The sequence below is a fragment of the Tyto alba genome, unplaced genomic scaffold (genome assembly GCF_018691265.1).
Source record: "Tyto alba isolate M040663 unplaced genomic scaffold, T.alba_DEE_v4.0 Super-Scaffold_14, whole genome shotgun sequence".
In the NCBI taxonomy this organism is placed as follows: domain Eukaryota; kingdom Metazoa; phylum Chordata; class Aves; order Strigiformes; family Tytonidae; genus Tyto; species Tyto alba.
The window spans coordinates 34588720-34609529 of NW_024881276.1; the positions used below are offsets into that span (position 1 = coordinate 34588720).

Genomic DNA, 20810 nt, shown 5'->3' on the forward strand with positions numbered 1-20810 from the left:
ATAAATGCAGACATAACAGTTTTGAGAAGCATTACTTGAAATAATATTTTAAGTGTGCAATTATTTTATAGCATTATCTACAAAAAGTTTAGTATTATGAGTGCAGCCAGTATACAGTGCATAGTTTTACTTGGAATAGTCACACTGGTACAGCTGCAAGTGTCGGCAGAGAGGTACTTGGTATAAAAGTGTTGTGTACTAATATGGTTTCTCCCAGAATTAAAGCATCTGCCTTTTGGGATACAACCGTTTGAAACAGGCAGATTAAATCAATATGGATCAAGTGCTCAGGCTGTGTATTTATACCGACATTTCACATACTTGCTTCATTAGTGGAGTAGCATGGCAGCCATGCACAGCCACCTAGTAAGAACCAAACTAAAAACTGAGGAATACTGTTGTTTGGGTTTTTTTGTTTGTTTGGGTTTTTTTGGTGTTTTTTTTTTTTTTTTTTTTTTTTTTTTAATTATTATTATTTTTTATATTCACAATTGGATAAAACACCAAGGTTTATTGTTGAAACAAAAATACTGATACAACATTAAAAAATCTCTTCAGTTACAAAATATAGATAATACAAGAAAAAGAGCATTTATCAGTAATAAAGAAAATACAGATAGAAATGCTTTAAGTCAGTTTTCTTTATTACAAAAATGAAGACAGAAGTTGCATAAAATAAAATGAACTTTGAACAACAGATGAAAGACGCAGAAAGTTACATACATTTCTTGACACTGTGTTTGGAAAGATGCTGAGGGACATTACATTTACACTATGCACACATTCTTCTGGGAGAAAGCAGAGATATGCCAGCAAGTACTGCATGCATTAAAGAAGTCAGTGGAGCAAAATGGTAGCAAAACATGAATGAGATGAAAAAAAAAAAAAAAAAAGCCCTTGTTTCACAAATTAAAATAACTTTAAATCCATATATTTTTCTTGCTTTCATACTGTTTTTGAAACAAAAATTTACAGAAACTGTGCTTGCAATATTTGTCACATTAGTAGTTTTTAGTACATTGTATATATTTTCAAATGTAGTTCTGTTGGAAACATACACTCAACTTGGCTTTTATTACAGCTCACTTAACATGTATCATAATTAAAATGATATGAAAATAAATATTCACTAGAAAATGCCTCTACAAAAATGTTAAACATGTAAAATAAATATACAGAAATATTAATAAGAATATCATACAACATAATGGGTCTATGGTGGCAAGAGTTACTACTAGTTTATCATGACTTTAGAACATATAGAAATGAACAAAAATGGATATTCCTAACTCAGTTGCTTACCTAGTTCTTGTATAACATCTAAACTTAACAGCTTTCAAGCATACAGCTTCCATACAGCTACTGTTCCTAAACTTGATGGATTTCCCCCCTACACTTGATATTTGACATCACTGGCTTTATTAGGATGTTGTCATCGCCCCTGCAAGGAATATGATTTTCCCTGTGAGTTTCTATCACTTGTACATTAAGCCTGATAAATGTGTATGAAAGGAAAAATGGAAGTTCCTGATAAGCCTTCTCCTTATACGGAGAAAAGGGATGGATGAAGTACAATACGATAAGCTCAAATAAGCTCTAGATGTAGCAAAGATTTCAGTGATGTCATTATAGACCTCAGAAGCTACATTTGTCTTGATGCTGTTCAAAATACTTCCTAAAAGCAAGAGTTTTTTTCAATTTCTAAAATTCCTGAAAAAATGAGCAATTACAAATCATCAACATAATGGATGATGGGTAGAAGACTGGAGAATATTAGCATTGTGACAAATTGTATACAAGTCTCTATTATGTCTTTTTAAAAAAATTAAATTGTTTTTTTAGGCTTAATTAGTTAACTTTACATTTGAATACACATGTGAGTGGAGATATTAAATCTAGTGAAAGATGTTTGCATGCTGGAAAGATAATACATAGTAAGGCCCAGGAATCCAACTGAGTATTGATCATACAGTTACTTATATAATTAAACCACTATATTGATTTACCTTTTAAATATCTATTTTTATATGCACATCATATTTTCCATGTCAGTATTTGGCCTTATACTTCCATCACAAGCTTAAATGGAATGTTATTTTGTTGCTTGTTAATAGCATGTTTTGTATACCTCATAAAACTACACAGATGGATATATTTTATTTCCAATGTATGTAGTATATGTGTCTTTTTCTGGGAAATATTTTTCCTATTTAGCTAGACAGCAATTTATATTCTAATAATTCTATTGCAATAAATGAAGGATCACATTTGAAGTTGTATTACAGAAATAATTTGATTCATGAATAATTTGGAAATGTTAGGAACTTGTCAAAATTCTGGAAACATGAAAGACAGCAAGTAAAATCTGATTAGGAAAGAAGCCAGTCTTAGGCTAAAAAGGTTGTAAATCAAAACATTTTAAAAATACTGTTCCTTAGAGATATATTGCTATATCACAGAATGATCATTACCATTATTAAGTTTCTGTGCCACCAATTTGGATTTAAGGCATAAGTTCAGCGTAGAAAATTTTAGGACTTCAGTCTTACTGACAGTTGAATATTAGCATTTCAAAATATGTGATAATGCTGAAAAAATGGTAACATTTTACACTGTTAGTAATAAGACCTAAAATACATTTTACAATTACTACATTTAAAGGAACAAATTTACTTATCTAACATTTAAATAGTAATGACAGCAGAATATTAAATTCAATTTGTGAAGATATATTTATCATTTTAATACAGTTTAAACTACTATTTTAAATATGTTTGGTCTTTACCTACCAATTATAAATTTAATTTGCAAATGTCTCTTTTCACTTTTTTATCAGTCTTGTCTGCAGGAAGAGAGAATTTTTCAAATCATCTGTATCTTCCCACAGAGTGTACAACATATTGTAAAATAATCTTGATTTCATTATTTTTAAAGATAGAATTATGAAACATTCTTAAAGAGAAATGCAAACAGAACTGTATTAGTTATTCATCTCAGGAGATACATGATGACCTAAGGACTTTATTCTCTTCCTCTTTTTCTTTCTCATTACAGAGGTTTTGTGACACTGCCCAGAACCGTCTGGCTCTGCTGTCACAGAATCCCTACAACACTGGCTTAACTCATCCTCTTTGGACTTCGATGAGAAGAGTAGGGCCAAAAGAAAAGAATCATATTCAAGGTACCTGATAACCTCAAAAATGTCTAACACAGAAGAATATAACTTGGAGCAGACCTAAAATTTCTCTCATTGAACAGGTGAAGCTTACATAGTTTCCAGTTGAAGCTACTATCAGTTGGAAAAAAAGATAAGTGATCTGAATTTGTCTCTTTATCCCACTGTCATTGTGACACTGAGGATAAAAGCCAACTTGTCATTTATAATGTATATTTAGCTTCTAAAATTCCTCAAGGCTTTTCATTAGCTCTTTCACAATATGTTTGGAGAGTTCAGAGTCAATCACTCTCTGTGCCCTAATTCCTATCTTGGCTTCTTATATACTTATCTGCAATGTTAGAATGACTTAGTAAGATAATAAATTTATAAGTGGTAAAGAGTACTTCAAATGTCTAACCAGAGTAGGAAAATGATTAGTAAATTTTCATTTTTTTTCTACTTTTATACATACCTGTAGTAGTCTTCTGTCTTGTTTTTTTAAAAAAGTAAGAACAGAGACAAGTATATGTGACAGGTAGAATATATAAGAAAATGTTTAGTAGAACAGCTTTAAGGTTTAAAAGTTTAGGAAATTAGGAAATGCTGCAAAATAAGGAAATACCAGAATCAAACTGTCTGTGCAACCTTAATGAGACCCTATTTTATGTTTCATTCCAGAAGATCATCTAAGTTTTTCTCAAGACCTTTAATCCAGTGGCAGGTGCTCACTAGTTGTGATTGTTTCTGCAATTTGGTTTTCTTTATTATTCAGAACAGCATTCTATCCCTATTGTGTCCACAAAAGAAAATTCTATGTCCTTATTTACATCTAGTCCCTATCTTACAATGGGATCAGAATGTAGAAGGGACATGACTGCAGACAGCAGCCTCTCAAAATAATTTGCTGCTCCCTTGGTCCAACATGGAGCCTCAGTGTTTGTGCATCGCTGTGCTCCTGTAAACTGAGAAAGAGCTCCTGGGAACAGATTGAGGTGTGCTTGTGCTGAAGCACACTCAGTGGACATCAAACTATTTGCTGCTGACCAGCTGTCAACTGAGATTTTCAGAGGCTTCCAATGAGGCCATACTTGGGCAGGGTTGTTAGTTTTTTTTCACCTCAGAAATACAAGTAGCATCTACTGACTACATATTTGCAGAATGTCAGTTCTCTGACTGTCAGTAGAGATATACTTGCATGGTTTTTTTTTGTTTTGTTAGCACAGGGAATAAGTGACAATAATGACAACATGAAACATTTTCACTCTCTGGATTTTAGAAATGGTTAGAAAAAATAAAGCCTCTTGCAAAAGTTGATTCTTCCTTAAAAAAAAAATAGCATAAGCAATAACAGTGGTCATAGTTCTACTCAATTTAAAATGTACTTTCACACCTGAAAGTTTTTGGTAACTGTTACGTGTAATTAGCAATTCTAAATCCTCTGAATCATACTTAAAGTGAAAAGTTTCATTAAAAAAAATAGCTTATGTTAAGATCCCTATCCTTGATTAACTATTGTCTGTAGGTTCAATAAGCACTTATGCATTAAACAAATAAATAGGTTTTGTTATAACACTTATAAAACTAAGTAACAAAGTCAATGCATATATTCACATTGTGTGTACACGGAAAAAGAGGTTTTCACACAACTAACTCTAACTGGGAACCCAGAGTTTCAGCTCTTACAAATCAGAACAGAAATTCTATTTCTTCACCATACCATGTCAGAAACATGTCAATGTAATTAATTTCAATGTAATAGCATGGCATTAGGTTGAAGTGATAGAACATAGTGGCATGGGCCATGGATGAAACAGTGGCCCCATTTAACACTGTGAGAGATTTTCTACAGATCACAATGAGCCAAAATTTTTAGAATGGCATTTGCTTGAATTCCAGCTACTTCATTATGGTGAACATGTAAATTTTTAAAAAATGTATTTCTGTCAATAAATGAAGTCTTCAGATTTACACACATGCATTCTGAAGACTTCTTACTTGTGACATAGGCCAGTTTTCCAAAATGTTTATTTGTTTTAGATGAGGTTTTATTCATGATGTTTTAAAGACTTCCAATAATAAATTGAAACTGGCAAAACTGACCATAATCACTATTTCTAAGAAATAAGAATACCTCTTACACAGGTGAAGATATATGAAAACTTAAATTTGACCAACTAATTCCAAAGTTATAAGATAATGGTATTAAACCCCAAAAGAAATGAACTATAGGGGGAAAAATCAACATATACAGTTAACTTATTATCTTTGTTATGTTTAGTAACAATTTGAATGGAAGTAACTTAAAATAAATACTTAATTTTGCTTTATCTCTGAAGTACATTGTCTTTTGGGGTTATTTGGTATACAACAGAGAGTGAACCATAAACTTAGTCAACTACAAAAATTCTAAAATCAAATACATGCATAATTTGTCTGTGTAGACCCTTACTAAATAAACTTTTTTTTCTGAGGTTTTGTACACATTTTCTATCTGCAGAGTTTACAAGCCACTCTTTTAACATGTAAAATATGGAAAACTACTTCTTTTCCCATTCTTTATTAAAGGTTGAATTTGAGCCTCCTGGAGCTTCAAGTCCAACAAATACCATGAAATTCAATGTGGCAATATTACAGTCACAGGAAGTGAGTTTGGTGGGCAGGGACCTATTTTATGTGCTGAGGCATGGCTGCAGAGAGGCACAGAAAAAGTATATGAAAAATACTATGAACTGAAGTAATTCATAGATTATAAATTAGGGAAGAACTGTTAAAATCCACTAGAAGGTACAAAACATACCTATATCAAGCATAAATTTTTAAGTACATCAGGGAAAAAGCTAGTATAAGCACAGCTCTGTGAAAAAGATTAATACAGAATCAAAATGCTATCGTGAAAGACCAATTGATGGTGTACCTGGAAAACCATATGACTCATAATGGTAAGGTCTATGTATAGATTTTTTATAATCAAGATATAGTTGAGAAAATAGAATCAAATCACATTAATCAAATTCAGTAAGTCACATTCTCCAAGTTCTGTCACACAGAAGAGCCAATCATAACATCCAATGAATTTGTCACAGAACGTAAAAGGTTTCCAAAAAGCCAGATGAAGAATTTTGCATGCACAGACTGCAGTAATTATACTATTTAGAATCTTAACTAGGAATGGAAACTTTACAAGAGCTATAGAAAAGTACTGGTTTTTATACAGGTCTGTGTTTATTTTCCTGTAAATATAAAATTAAGAGGGAAAGGAAGAAAACATATTGCTTGCCTTATCAACAGCATCAAAACATGCACCAGAAACTTATGACTACAATGAAAGAGAAACCAGCAGCATTCAGCTGCAGGGACTGGCCTCCATTTTCACGTCTAGTAGCTTCACAGCATCTATCTGTGTGGATAAGAATCGTTACAGAAAATCAAGAGTGTGAAAAAGAAGTAAATTTAAGAAAAAAGTAAAGAAGTTCATAAAACATGGAAAATACAGCATCAAAAGGAAAAAAGTGACAGTGGGAAAGAAAAAAGAGAAAAAATAATTAATTTAATATTTACACTTTGCCAGGGAAAATCACTTGAAAGATATTACTCTAATAGAAACATTAATTTATGATTAAATTGTAGATAAAATGGTAGCCATTGAAGTGCTCCAGACAAATCTGGATAATACAGTACTCAAACCATAGAAGAGGGGTACCTTAAGAGCAGCAACATGTGGCTCTGCAGAGCAGCCAAAGAGATGAACTCTTTGGTCTATCTTTAAAACATTTTAGAACTTAACCTGAACTGTGTGACCAACTCTTGTTTCCCCTTGAGATTCAAAACTATTCAGCCAATCCCAACCTAAATACAATCTTTCATGTGTCTTTCATGATGGAGGTACTTGGAGCTCAGGAAACTACAATGGAACATCTATCAGAAATAGTGAATATCTGAAGCAACAACAAACAACAACCTATAGGCTGAAAGAAGAAGCTGTAAAAAAAGTCAATAATTACGTAGAAAGAAGGTTCTGATCATGCCTGGGGATAAAGAAGAGAGAAACTTGCTTAGCTGTTTCTTCTTGATAATAAGTTTATCTTTTATCTGAATTACTGTAGGAGTACAGAATGGACCACTGTCAAAACTAGCATCAATAATATGGACCTAAGTCCACTTAAATTATGAATGGCAAATGCAATTAACACATGCAGCTGGGTAATTAGATACTGACTTTAATACTAGGGTGGGAACAAAACAAAGTTGATTTTCAAAACATGCAACTTCTTAGACATTCAAGTCCTCACAGTATGTCTGGATGCAATCCAGTGTAATATATGAAGATTTTCTACTAATATTTATATTGAAAGCTCACTTTTTGGCAGATAAAACAGTCAAGTTTATGCAATACAGTGTGTGTTTAAACAACTTAATCTCCTTGACTGAAGATTAATAATTCTTTTTTCAGCTACAGTGACACAGTAATTATATGGATAGTCAGTAATATCAGTGTTAGGCTACTGTTTCAAAAGAGACTTCAAAAGAAATTGAAATGTAGAAAATATTGTGTAGTTTGAACAATAGCCTTGGTTACATCTTTATTCTAAAAAGTGAATTTTAAAAAATTTAAATGGAAAGAGATGAAAACTGTTAAGTCCCCCATTTTTCATTTAAACTGTATGATATCAGTTCCTTATTGTAATTATTTAAGCTTTAAAAGAATTTATTTAAGGTTAAAATAAGTGTAGAGGATGATTTGTGACATCTTATCACAAATATATTGTGTCATGTCTCTTACTCTTGAGATGTCACAACCTGAAGAGAAAGGCAAATGGAGGATAAATCATTATCTCTTTCCACAAATAAATGATCAAGACATGCAGAATTTAAGTGCTATCCAAAATCAAAGGATTTTTAAGTTTTAGGATTTTAATCTTTTAAGTGTTTTTGTAATGTACCTCAAATTTAGTTTAAATCACAGAGTTGTTGTTTTGTGAATATGTTCTCATGGGAAACTTGCCTTTGGGACGTGGATGCATAATGTTTAATCAATGCATTATCCTCTTAACACAAATGTCCCTGTTCTTCCACAAACATACATCTGAGTATAAGTAACTATCAAGTAGAAAAGACAGTAATATAAATAAAGAGTTATTATGGACTTTATCCCATCCTCACATATATTTCTAGTGTGGTGTTTTCAATGGTACACATTTTAAAATAAATTATGACTGTTCAAGCTGTTCAAAATTCACAACCAGTTCTTTTTATTAAGACTTAAATAGTTTGGTCCTTATATTCGTAGAAAAAAAATCTCTGACACACGCAACTTCCACAGTTATTTTGATAACACAGTTTTTGAATATTTTTTGAGAATACAGCTAACAATTTAATCTTTTAATTGGCACTTAGGGGTTTTTTAATTATAGAGCAAAAAAATGCAAGCAATTACTTGTAACAAATATTCTAGGTGAATAAGAGTACCATATTTTTAAAATGTGGCCTAACACTTCAGCATTCAACATCTATGATGATGTTCTTTTTTCCTCATAGCATTCAAAAAGATAAGCAAACTTAAGTTCCCAATGTAAAAAAAAAAAAAAAAAAAACAACAATTCCTTTTGAAGCAGAAGTTCGGTGAATACAGAGTAGTTTTCTTAGACCAATTTTTTTTTTTTTTCTAGGATTCTACTGCTTTTCTAGTATTCAGTAGTAGTTAATTCCTGTGATAGCTGTAGTATAGGAATTACATTTTATTAAAATGATATATTTTTTTGTTGTCTTCAATGGTACTGGTAGTGTAAGCCTTTTTGTCTCTCTGATTCATATCATACATGTTCTATCAATTTTAGTAAGTGATTTCTATCACTTTTCATGTAAAAACCATTAGTCTTTGCAGGGAATTGAGCAAACACTGCTGGTTTTAGTCTACTGCAAGAACATGCCCTACCACTTACAACAATGTTCATCTTCATTTTACTCAGCAAATTATAGTATTGGTTTGCAAAACAAAAGCAGATAGGTTTTGTAGGAGCTGTAATCTTTCTGAAGTTTTGGATATTAATTTATGTGATTGGCATGATTCCAAGAAATCCTATTCTCAAAACATGAGATCTCAAAGACTCACTTAATCTCTGCCCTCTACCCACTTCAGAACTTCAGAAAATAAAATCAAAACATTCTTCTTCCAATACAGCAATACATGTTGAAGAATCTGATTTACACTTTTAGCTCAGAATTATGAACTGAACAAAAGTCAGACAAAAGTCTTCAAGTTCTGATTTTGGAATAACAATATCCTTCAGCCTATGAGAAAATGATGCAGGTAACTTCAGAAGAGTAATGCTGCTGCTCTTCCTTGCCTTGGGAATATAATCAGAATAAATTTAAAACAAGAGCCAGTCAACTTCATATCAATCCCTGGGAAGGTGGTGGAGCAACTAATCCTAGAAACTATTTCCAGGCACGTGAAGAACTACTACATCAGAAGTAGTCAGTATTGATTCACAAAGTCAAAGTCATGCTTGACCAGGCAACCTTGTTACTTTCTATGATGAAATGACTGGCTTGGTAGATGGGGGTTCCCCTCAGCTGTGAATATTGTCTACGTTGACTTCAGTAAGGCTTTTGACACTGAAGATCCTCATAGAGAAGTTGTTGATATATGGGCTGGATGAGCAGACAGTGAGGTGGAATTGAAAACTGGCTGAATGGCTGGGTGCAGAGGGTGCTGATCAGTGGCGTGAAGCCTAGTTGGAGACCAGTGACTACTGGTGTGCCTCAGGGGTCAATACTGGGTCCAATCCTGTTCAACGTCATCAATGATTTGGACAATAGGGCAGACTGAACCCTCATCAACTTTGCTGATGACAAATCTCAGAAGAGTGGCTGATACACCAGATGGTTGTGCTGCCATCCAGAGGGACCCTGTCAGCCTGGAGAAATAGGCTGACAGGAACCTCTTGAAATTCAATAAGGGGATGTGCAAAGTCCTGCCCCCGGGGAGGAACAACCCTAGTCACCAGTATATGGCTGGGGGCCACTCAGCGGGAAAGCAGCTTTGCAGAAAAGGCCATGGGGGTCCTGGTGAACACGAAGTTGAACATGAGCCAGCGATGTGCTCTTGCAGCAAGGAAGGCTAATGGTAATGACAGCAGAGGCCCTGGTTGTGCAAACATGTTTTTATGTGATAACCTGACCTTGAGACTTGGTTGTAATTAGGTAAAGCCTAATTTCAAACAGATCTCAAATTATTTGAAATCTAAGGAAGATGCTTCAAAGGACAAAAGAACTATTCATATTGGAAGCTTATTGGTAGTTATGGTAAGTCGACAAATGTTACGTACTTTTGTGGTAGAGCATAGAACAAGAATGAAGAAGGCTGCTTTTTGGCTTCTGTTAGCTGATGCATGGTCAGGGTGAAGTCAACCCTTCATGAGAAAAGGGATTATGTCTCCCTTTAGAGCTTGGCAGACCATGCACCAGGGAGTCTCTTGCGGCCCATGGGTCAAGTTTGAAGGGATGTGAGAGACAAGGAGAGCACCTGCAGCAAGAGAGTCTGCTGTTTGGCAGCAAAACATGACAGGAACAAAAACCGGTCCCAGCTACACAGGATTGTATAGAATTTATTTCTACCCCAAATAAGTCAATGAATTGCTTGACTGAGAACAAAATTAAAGAAAAAAGACTTGCCCTGAGAGGAAATTGTGGGCATCAGAGACACTTATTTCTATTTTTCTGTACTTAGTCATTTTCAGTGTCTGAATGAAAAAGTTCATTATCCGAGCTTCTATTCTAATAAAACACTGTCTGTATAGTTAAAACCCCCTACTTTGTCTATGCAATACATCATAAAATGTACATACACAAATTCAAATGCATATATATACACACATAACTGGAGCATTAATAAGAGCTATTTTTATTTTTCCTTCACTTTGACACTACTGGAGGTCCCAAAGCTGCATTTTTGTAAAAACTACTGATAAAAATCATGTTTGGCAAGAAGAATATCATCTTTGCTACTAGTGACAATGAGAGAAAATACCACATATTAGATTGTCCCTCTTTGCCTAATACTGTATGATTTTAAGCACTAGTGACAGACATGGATTGAAAAAAAAGTAAATGGGATGCACAAGGGATTAAAACTTTTCCAGTGATGTTAACGAAAAAAAAAAATCTGACAGTTCATGCAGTACTGGAAGTTAAAAAAACCCCAAACAATCAATATCACAAAGTGAGAAAAATAGGTCTAAGGGCTTCTTATTATCCCCAAATGCTTTTCTCATTTTCCCATTATTGCACCAAGTTATCAATTTAGAATAAAGAAGAAAAAACTTACAATAAACCCAACTTGCAGCCGTTTTGAATGTATCTATTGTCCTTTCAGAGAAACAGCACTGATTGGATAAAAGCCTTTGGAAGATGGAACCTGCATAAATCTTCTGCCACTAATTTCTGAAAATATATCTAACATGTTCAGAAAATATCCTCTTTTAACACCTTTCATTTCATCTTCTTTTAAGATTCATTTAATAGAAAACTGTAGATGTGCTTTTAGGTTGCATAGTAATGGTTCAAATTGACAGCTGATTTGGATCCTTATGTACCTGCTGCATGGTACAAACACAGGATCTCTATCTCTGCTCTGCTGAAGAAGAGTAAAATGGACCCATATAGATGGGCTGTAGGGTTGGCTCTGGGAGCTGATGGAGTTTGGCTGATCCCGGTGACACCTGGTGAAAGGGTTTGTTATGACTGCAGAGGTTAGTCTACGTTGTCCTAACACAGATAAAGAGCTAAGGCACACAGCTCCTTTGAGAATCCCCTTTTTTTCTCACAGGACTAGAAGAAGCTTAACATTATAGAGAAGCCATAACAAAATTTTCTAAAATATCACAAATTGGTACTTAAAATCCGATAAAGACTTCACTCAGAGGCAAGCACACCAATGTTAAGAGTTGCACCTGCCTGTAAGTACTGCCAGCTAACATCCCTAGTGAGATTTTAGAATACATAAAATACATTTAAGACTATGCCATTCTTTCTTCAAAGCATGATCCTTATATATGTGCCCATGTGCCTAAGTAAAAAGTGAAATACAAAGATGGAATTGCTGACGGCAAAGAATAATTCAAAAAAGTAGGAAGTAAAATTAGATATACACAGATATAATATACAGTAAAGTATATATGTATACTTATATGTACAAGGCAAATTGTTTTAAGAAGTTGGTTTACTGAGTATTTCTCAAAGTCAGTGCAAGGTTCCATTGGTAAACCGTTCAGAAAACCAGGAAACTTTTATTAAAAAGATTACAAACTCTGAGGAACTAAGAACAAATTTGAGTGATTTGGTGGATGGAGACCATGTTATAGGCCTAAGAACAGAAATTACAGAATCAAATAGATCTATGGTTGGAGGCTTCTGAGGCCAACCATGTGAAAATTTGAAGGAATGTCTGTCTCATTTATACACCTCACTGATGCCAGACAGCAATTTGCAGCCTCAAGCTCCTTCCTAGACCTAAGACTGTTAATGGAAGATCATCATATTGTGTTATTACAGAATTTGACTGCCAGCCAGGAGCTGGTACTTGCTCACAGTTCCCTAGCAAGCAGAAGTTGTTGATTCAGTGCCTGCAGGAGTTGTGTATTCACATTAGAGTTTTGGCTTCCGGTCCCTGTCCTCAGGGATTACTACTTCTGCCTTATATCCAATGGCTCTTGGAAGTATAAGCAAGCTCCTTCTGCATCAATCAGAACCAAAGTTTTATTTCTTGTGACAACTCCCATTTCCCTGGAAAGCACCTATTGAAGGACAACAAATGTATCCTTGCCTTCCTATCTCGCCAGTTCTCTGATTGATAGCATTAGCTTGCAGACATTTTTACCACAATAGTACGTTAGGTAGTTAACCATCATGATACTTAGGGGATCCCCAAATAATCTTGGGATAAGTAATATCCATGAGATTGCATACACAGGATGTACACACATCTTGTTTTTTAATTACATTTAGAGCAAGACAGAAACACTCATTTCAGCTGAAGTGCCATAGATCTGGGCACACAGAGATGCAAACCTTCAGGAGACTTAGAGACCTTTCTAATAATTACATGAATAATCAGGAAGGGAATCTCAGTCATCAGAAGCTGCTAAGTGAGCACAGGTTAGGTGATGAAGATTTCACTCAAAAGTCTACCAAATTTAATTCTTTTTGCTTATGTCCTTCTTTGGACCTAGATGCCTAGCTGCAAATACATAAGCCTCAAAGCAGAGAAATAGTGCATCGTCTGAACTGACTAACCAACATCAGAAAGAATTATTCTGCTCAAACTTAAGCATTTTATACACATTATCTATCAAAATTTAAAAGAGTAGGTTCATACTTTTGCAATAATGTTATATATATATATAATATTGCAATAATAACATTATGCCATTTCAAAACAAGATAACCATACTGACTTATGAACATAAACATAAATGTTCCACTGATTCTAAGTGTCTTTTGACATACTTTTATAAATCCCCTACAGAATTTTCTTATGAAGTGAATTTCACACTCTTTTCATGCTTTGCAAAAACAGTTGTCAAGGAAACTAATTAGTTCCACAATCGTAATTGCAATAATGATTCATAGAAAGAAGAGCTGATGTTAAATAGTTTAACAGACATCTTGCAACTACTTAGTGGTTATGGGAGAGCGCTGAAAGGAAAAAAATGCTAAATACCTATCATTTTCTCTGAACAAAGTTTGACAGTTATTTAGTTTTTTTTTTTTTTTCCTTCTGAAACGAAAGTAACTAAGCTGCATTTTACTTGAATGTCTAGAGACCACATATGTTATCATTTATGGAGGTATATATGTTTCTTTCAGTTACAGCAGCTGTGGCAATAATATGGAATACGTTAAATAATTATAACAGGTTGAAGTTAGATTGCATTGCAAAACAAGTAAGATTTCCTTTTCAAATATATAAAATTGACAAAACGGCTTATCCCTTCCATTTGCCTAAATAAAGTTTTATTTCTTTTTCTACTCAATAAAAAACTTTTATTTCCTTGGGACAATAAGCTTTCCTACATTTCTTTTTCCCTTGTCTTTTTTGATCATGTAGTGAAATTTTATTTCTGAATGGTGGCAATCAGAAGGCACTATGTTTAAAAACAAGTATGCAGGGCCTATTGTGGCCCTGAATTTCAATTAAGATGCAAATCAACTCCCACTACTGCAATTTAGGTGCATACATCAAATATCTGTACTAGAACTGGATCTGAACCTATTAATGACTTACAAATGCCTATTCCTTTCTATAAATGCACGTAACAGTGCTTCCAATATCAACAGATTGCTCTGGAATATTAAAAAATGTTGCAGAGACCTTGAGATATATCCCCATAAAATATATTTGAAGAAAAATATCAACAGAGAAAAAAATTAATCAGTTATTTAAAACTTTTCTGATGACACAGTAGTCTATGATTCATTCAGACTCATTGCCACTTTACTAAGATCAATGTTAGTCAGGTACTGAGACTGAAACACAAGTATTGATAAGGCTTTTATTTAAATATATTGGCTATTATATTTATTTGGCAAATTTTAATTTGATTCTAATACTCAATAATTTAATATACAGCATACAGTAAATACGCTGATAGAGGATTTAGCACCTGATTTTAAAATGGTAATGATGACTAATCTAATTTGGAATTTATTATTAAAGATATCAGCTCATAATTTAGATACAAAGTTTGAAATCTCTTTCTCATAATATCTGCTTTGTAAAAATTAAAATTACCCATAATATATCAGAAATTACCATCATATTCTAGGTTTATTCTGAATTCAATAATTTTGCATTGTTGCATCAAAAAATAACTTTACTTTGGGAAGCATTAAAAGTTGATAAATTGGTTACTGAAACACTCTTAACTACTATGCAATTTTTAATTAAAAAAATTCCAAACCTTCCTAATTACACACTTAAAAATATGAACAGCATTTCTATAGATTTTAAAGTTTGTAAATAGGCCTACTAGAAGGCTGTATGCTCAACATGCTAGGGTGAATCAGTAAGACCGTATCTAAACAAGACTATTTGAAGTCTTAATCTCATCAGACACTAAAATATGTACCTTTATTACACGTGCACCTTGAAGCATCTGTAGAGATAGGATCGAAATCAAGAATTCCACCAAGTTGCTTACAACAGACAAATAGGCAGTACAAGGCAACTTAAAAATGTATAACAGGTGTATCTTAAACACTGTATTTCTTGTTAACTGTCATCATCCGTGTTGAAGATTTAATGTTTCTTCTTTACTTAAAAACTACTTTATTACTAAAAGAAAAGTAGGAAACAGGGTCCCATTTAAGGGTTTTGAACTGAGTCTTTGCTGATAATAGAGTATGAGGTCTCAGGCTTTGTCAGCTAAAGAAGACTTCAGTTACCTTATGTTCAACTACACACACGAGTGTACTATGAGTAGCAAAAAATTCATAGATAGAAAACATTCTAAAATTAACTTACCTGTAATAATGTTGGGCTTTGGAGGCATGCTGAATTCATACAATGTTGGTTCAGAATAACCCAGTCTGTTGGCAGCTGTAATTTGTACTTCATAACCCATGGTCCACTGAAGATGCTCTAAGATGATGTGGTCTCTAGTACCCTGCACTTTTTTCTCTAACCACTGGTCTTCCTTATCTTTCTGTAAAGATGCAAATATTAGTTTATATTCTCAAAAACCTCCTGTATTATTTGTCTAAACTATATGTTTACGCAATGCACCAAAATGACGGGGTTTCATTCACAAAGGTTATGAACATTCAAATAACCTAATTTTGGAGTTCTGACTACTCGGGCTTTTTGTAATTTTAACCACTCATAATCATGTTTCCACAATGTGGATTTAGGGATTTTGTGGGCAGTCCCTTTTAACCTTTTGGCTTCAATTTATACTTTGTTCAAATACTGATGCTTATCTGGGGAACAGCAGGATAATTATTTACAAATGCTGCTAAGAATAAATTCTGTGAAAGGTTTATTTTATATAGATGTTTCAATTACATTTTGATCAATGCTCTTTAAATGAAACTTGTCATTACACCCAAACTTGAATTGTTCATGAATGCAAGCTGTGCTTAAATAGTATATAAGTCATATAATGAAAATATACACTAACTGTATCAATATGCAGTGCTATAGTGATATTTTGCAAACCAGGTTGTATGCATCAATATAAACACCACTGTGAAAGTATGCAGTTCTATGTCTGCAATGGTGAGAGGATACATATAAATCATTAAGATGGTGTTCTCTAGGAAAAAAAGGGTTCTCATAATTCAGATCATTATCTAAGACACCTATACAAAGGGAACAAATGGGGACTTCAGTTGCAGTCTTAATTCTGGCTTTTCATAAATTTGGAGTGCTTACCTTTGCAATCGCTCCTTTTAGTACCTAGCATATTTAATGATTCTTTATACAAATGAGAAATGCAAAATAACTAATAGGTAAAAGGATAAAACAATATATAGTCAAACACAAAAGCCATCTTGTTCAGAGGAGTATCAATAACAGTCAGTAAGAATCCATTCAGTCCTATTCTTACTAAACACTGAGGTACAATAAAGTGCAAAAACTACTGCTGAGAGCCAAATCCTGGTCATCTAAACCATGCATCACTACAGTTATCCAAGTCAGTATATCCAAGTCAGTGGATACAAACTCTCTGGGAAAAAAAAACCTTGCAAGTACAGGGAAGTATAACTTTTTTCTGCAGACTACTATTCCTCTAAGCAGCTTGTATTTAGGTTCTTTGCTGAAGCATCTTGCTCTTGACTGATATGAGTGTCAAAGAAAACAGCATCTAAATTAGACAGTTCGGTGCCCAATCATGCTTCTTACGCCTGGGGTTTTTTTGTCCCCAGTCTTCAGAAAATAGAGTGACAGACTAAACTCCCTTATGTTCACTGCTGCAATAACTTATTTGCTATCAGTGCTGAGTGTGATGGTTTTTCCATACTGACTTCACCTTTTCTTAAACTCTTTCTTGCTTCTCTGTACTGGCATTGGTACTGACACAGGATAGTCCTGGGAATGATTAAAATACAGTAGAACATCTTTTCAGGAGCATTTGTGGAAAGGTGAATGTGCCTATTTGGTGCAGCAGTAGACCAATGAAAAACATCAGAATGGTAGTCACATTACAAATCATGAAAAAAACACTGGAGTAAAAATACATTACAGTGAAAATAGTTTTTCCAGTGAAACTGGTATTTTCTGTCAAAGATATTTTCTCATATCCTCATGGATAATTTCTGTTTGCAGTCATCTGACATGCCACTGAGTGAATTTACCTATATTTACATTCCACTGAGTGAATCCACTTGTATTATCACTATATCAATCTACTTTTACAAAATATATTTTTGTATAGCACTGCTAAAATAAAAGGAATATGACTACAATATGTGTATACAAATACTCTTAAGTAATATTAGGAATAGCAATGTTATGTAGTATTTTAATGGCTGTTTAAATTGGTGAAATTTGGGAGGAGTTAGAAAAAAAAAAATCCCTCTAGATTCCAAAGAAAATCAACACTAGAGAAATCAAAGATCCACAGATGATCTTGGTGTGTACACACACAATCATGTGAATATACTAGGGAATTCCAAAAAGGTTCAGAATCACAGAAGGAGAAAAAATATACTGAAATGGAAAATAAAGATTCAGGCTTATATGGTTTCTGCAGGTGGAAAAGACAGCATTGCAAATATATGACTATATTGTGAAAACAATTTGTAGAATTCTATGTGATTAATAGAATGATCTTAAGATTTGGAAAGCTCGCTCTACAGATTTCTGTATGAGGCTGCTCTTCTGCAGACAAAAGAATAAGTGAAAAGGCTGTTGTTCCACAGGTTGGTCAGGTGAAGAGCAATGAAAGAGCTGAAAAGTAACAGGATACCTGTGTGCTGTGCCAGAGAAGTGACACCCTAAGTTTAGCTGAAAGTGAAGCCAAATGGATGGACTGATGTAAATGAAACAAAGTCAAACCTCTGAGCATAAAAACAACAAAACATTTTACGAAGAGTGACAAACACATGTTAGGAGGAAGACGAAAAAATAAAGTATCTGGAAAGCAAGCTGTCCTCTTCTAAAGATAAACAGATGAAGTCTTCCAGAATAAAGTCTGCTTTTGGCATCTTAAAGAAAAAAAAAAAAAAAAAAAAAACAAACCCCTGCAATTTCCTTCATTATAGTTGTTATTTCACATGAATTTTCAAGTACTTTGTACTAAGTAGAGCTCTGTAATGTGTCCAGATTTATTTTATTATTAGTTTAGAAATGGAATGAGTGGGACAAGAACACAAAAAGAGTCTGTCAGTTAAATCTTCATACAAATTTCCCTGTTTATGCCAAGACTCTATAATTAGTAGCTTAAGGAGCAGAAAACAGAACTACAAAAAAAAAATTTCATACCTTATTAGGCTGTTCTATTATTAATACTGTTTAAATTGTATAGAAAGCTCCACATATGTGCAGTATTCTACAACAAATTAAAGAATCTTCTAAATGACAAACTACAGCCTAATTTGAGGGGTGAGTTAATATAAATCTCTTCAATAATCATTTATTATAGCAGTTGCACCCACCAACTAATGCACATTTTCAGAAACTGCAACCTCAGAGGTTAAACTCTTCCTTTATTTTCACTTCATTTTGTTTCATATAATGTGGAAATACTCCTCTATAGAAGGTCACTGATGCTGTAAGACTAACCAATAACTGGTAATTTCTGTGGATCTTATTGCCCACTTCCATTACTCTTGAACCTTAGATTCACACTGTTCTCTTCCCAGTCTTTGGTTGAAACAAACCTGACACAATGTCACAGAGTAATGGCCCTAAAATAAATAAATAAATAAATATTAAAAAAAAAAAAAATTTCTTAATTGCATGCATATTGGCTTTAAAGATAAGCATCAGGCAAATTTATCTCAGAAGTGTCTAAGAGCTAGATTTGTAAGACAGCTGTGGGTAACTCAAACACCTAAACACCCTGACAAAAAAAAAGTGTAAACAAAGCAGTGTGAAACTCCAATTTACCATGACTTGGACGCTGCTCAAAACTGAGGGCACATCTGACAACAGTGGAAGTAAAGCCAAACCACTGTTTAGATACCTAACTATTTACTAGTCTAAAAAATAACATCTCTCACTTTAATGGCCATTTTACATTTTACTCAAGATCAAATTCCCTGGAAACTCATAAAAAGTGAGGAAAAGTGACTAACCCCCTTCAGTCCTTTCCCTTATTCTCCATCCTCTGTAAATTGTTGTGCATAAAGTTCAGTTCAAACAAACTTGTTATTATGGTGGTCCCTGTGATAAAAAAAGGGCAGGAGATGCTACAATATCTTGAAGTTGGCCAGAAAAAATATCAAGAAATCCTCACAGAGGACAATCTGATAGTTTAAGGAAGTGATTTCACAAGAATTCTTTACATTAGGATGGTGTTTTATAGGTCTGGGTAATACAGGACAAATACTGAACAAAGCACAAAATGGCTAATAATGTACATAGTGTTAAAATGCACAGAAAGTCCAAGGATCTGGCAAGTAAATTGGAACTTAGAGATGCAAAAAACATTTAACTGCTTTATGGTAGGTATCTCAGAGTGAGAGTAAATGAGAAATTACCTCTTTTTTTCTCAAGGTTTGTTTTAGAACCTTTCATAAAGGAAAAAAAGGAACACAGTCCTCCATCATCATAGGCAAACAAGAACGAAGCATGTTACCTATCAATCAAACACTTGTCACTGCCAAAATTCGAAGCATTAATAGTAACATTGTCACAGGTCAACATGGTGAACAACTTTTAGGCCTTCAAAAACAATTTGCTCCTCTAACTTTCCCTCCAAACACCATCATGGATGTAAAAGTAAAAACTAAATTCAATACTGTCATTGTTTTTCAAAGAAGGATTTTAATCATTTTTTCTTGCTTCTATCAAAAGATTATATCTATAAAAAGATGGATATTTTTATTATATCATTCTAATTCTAAATTTTGACTGAAACTTGGCCTGCCAAGTTTTCCTCCAGGCATTGCAAAACGAACTCTCTTCTGCTTTTTTTTTTTTCTAGCTTACTCTTGGCTTACTATTGACAAATAATTCCCTTTCCCAATCACTAAGAAGCCTATTTCAATACTTGCTTTTTAAGCATTATGAAGTAATTCAAGATATGGTACCAAATTCATAACTGAAGACTGGGAACAAATCTCTTCAAGGTAATAGAAAGATACATATTTTCAGGGAACAGTGCAGCAAGCACAAATTCACAATTGCAACATGTGCAGCCACAGAATATCCATCACGGTCAAAATGTACTTGAGTGGTAAGCACAAGTTTTGCTTGTGACTATGTGAGTTATGAGTAGGTAATTATTCCTGTATGGTGATCACACACTGCACGCTGTTTCTGGTGCTAAGTTTGACCTGTGCGATACTTTCCAAAGGCTGCTTTGTAGCTTTTGTAGGTCTGTGCCTGGTCACCTACCTGCCCTGAGCTTCCGTGGCAGTCTCTCTCCCCTGTACCCCAAGTGCTCTTCCTTCCTGTCCCTCCTGATGTCCTCACCTTCCCCTTAGT

At 33.9% G+C, this 20810-nt stretch overlaps 1 protein-coding gene across 1 annotated transcript in view; it reads right to left on the reverse strand.

Annotated features, from left to right (window-relative positions):
* The window catches only part of NCAM2 (neural cell adhesion molecule 2), a 311529-nt gene that overhangs the window by 26153 nt on the left and 264566 nt on the right, over positions 1 to 20810 (reverse strand). Inside the window, exon 15 of the mRNA XM_032988334.2 lies at positions 15681 to 15861. Coding sequence (XP_032844225.1) covers positions 15681 to 15861 — 181 coding nt within the window. The remainder of the gene's footprint in view (positions 1 to 15680; positions 15862 to 20810) is intronic.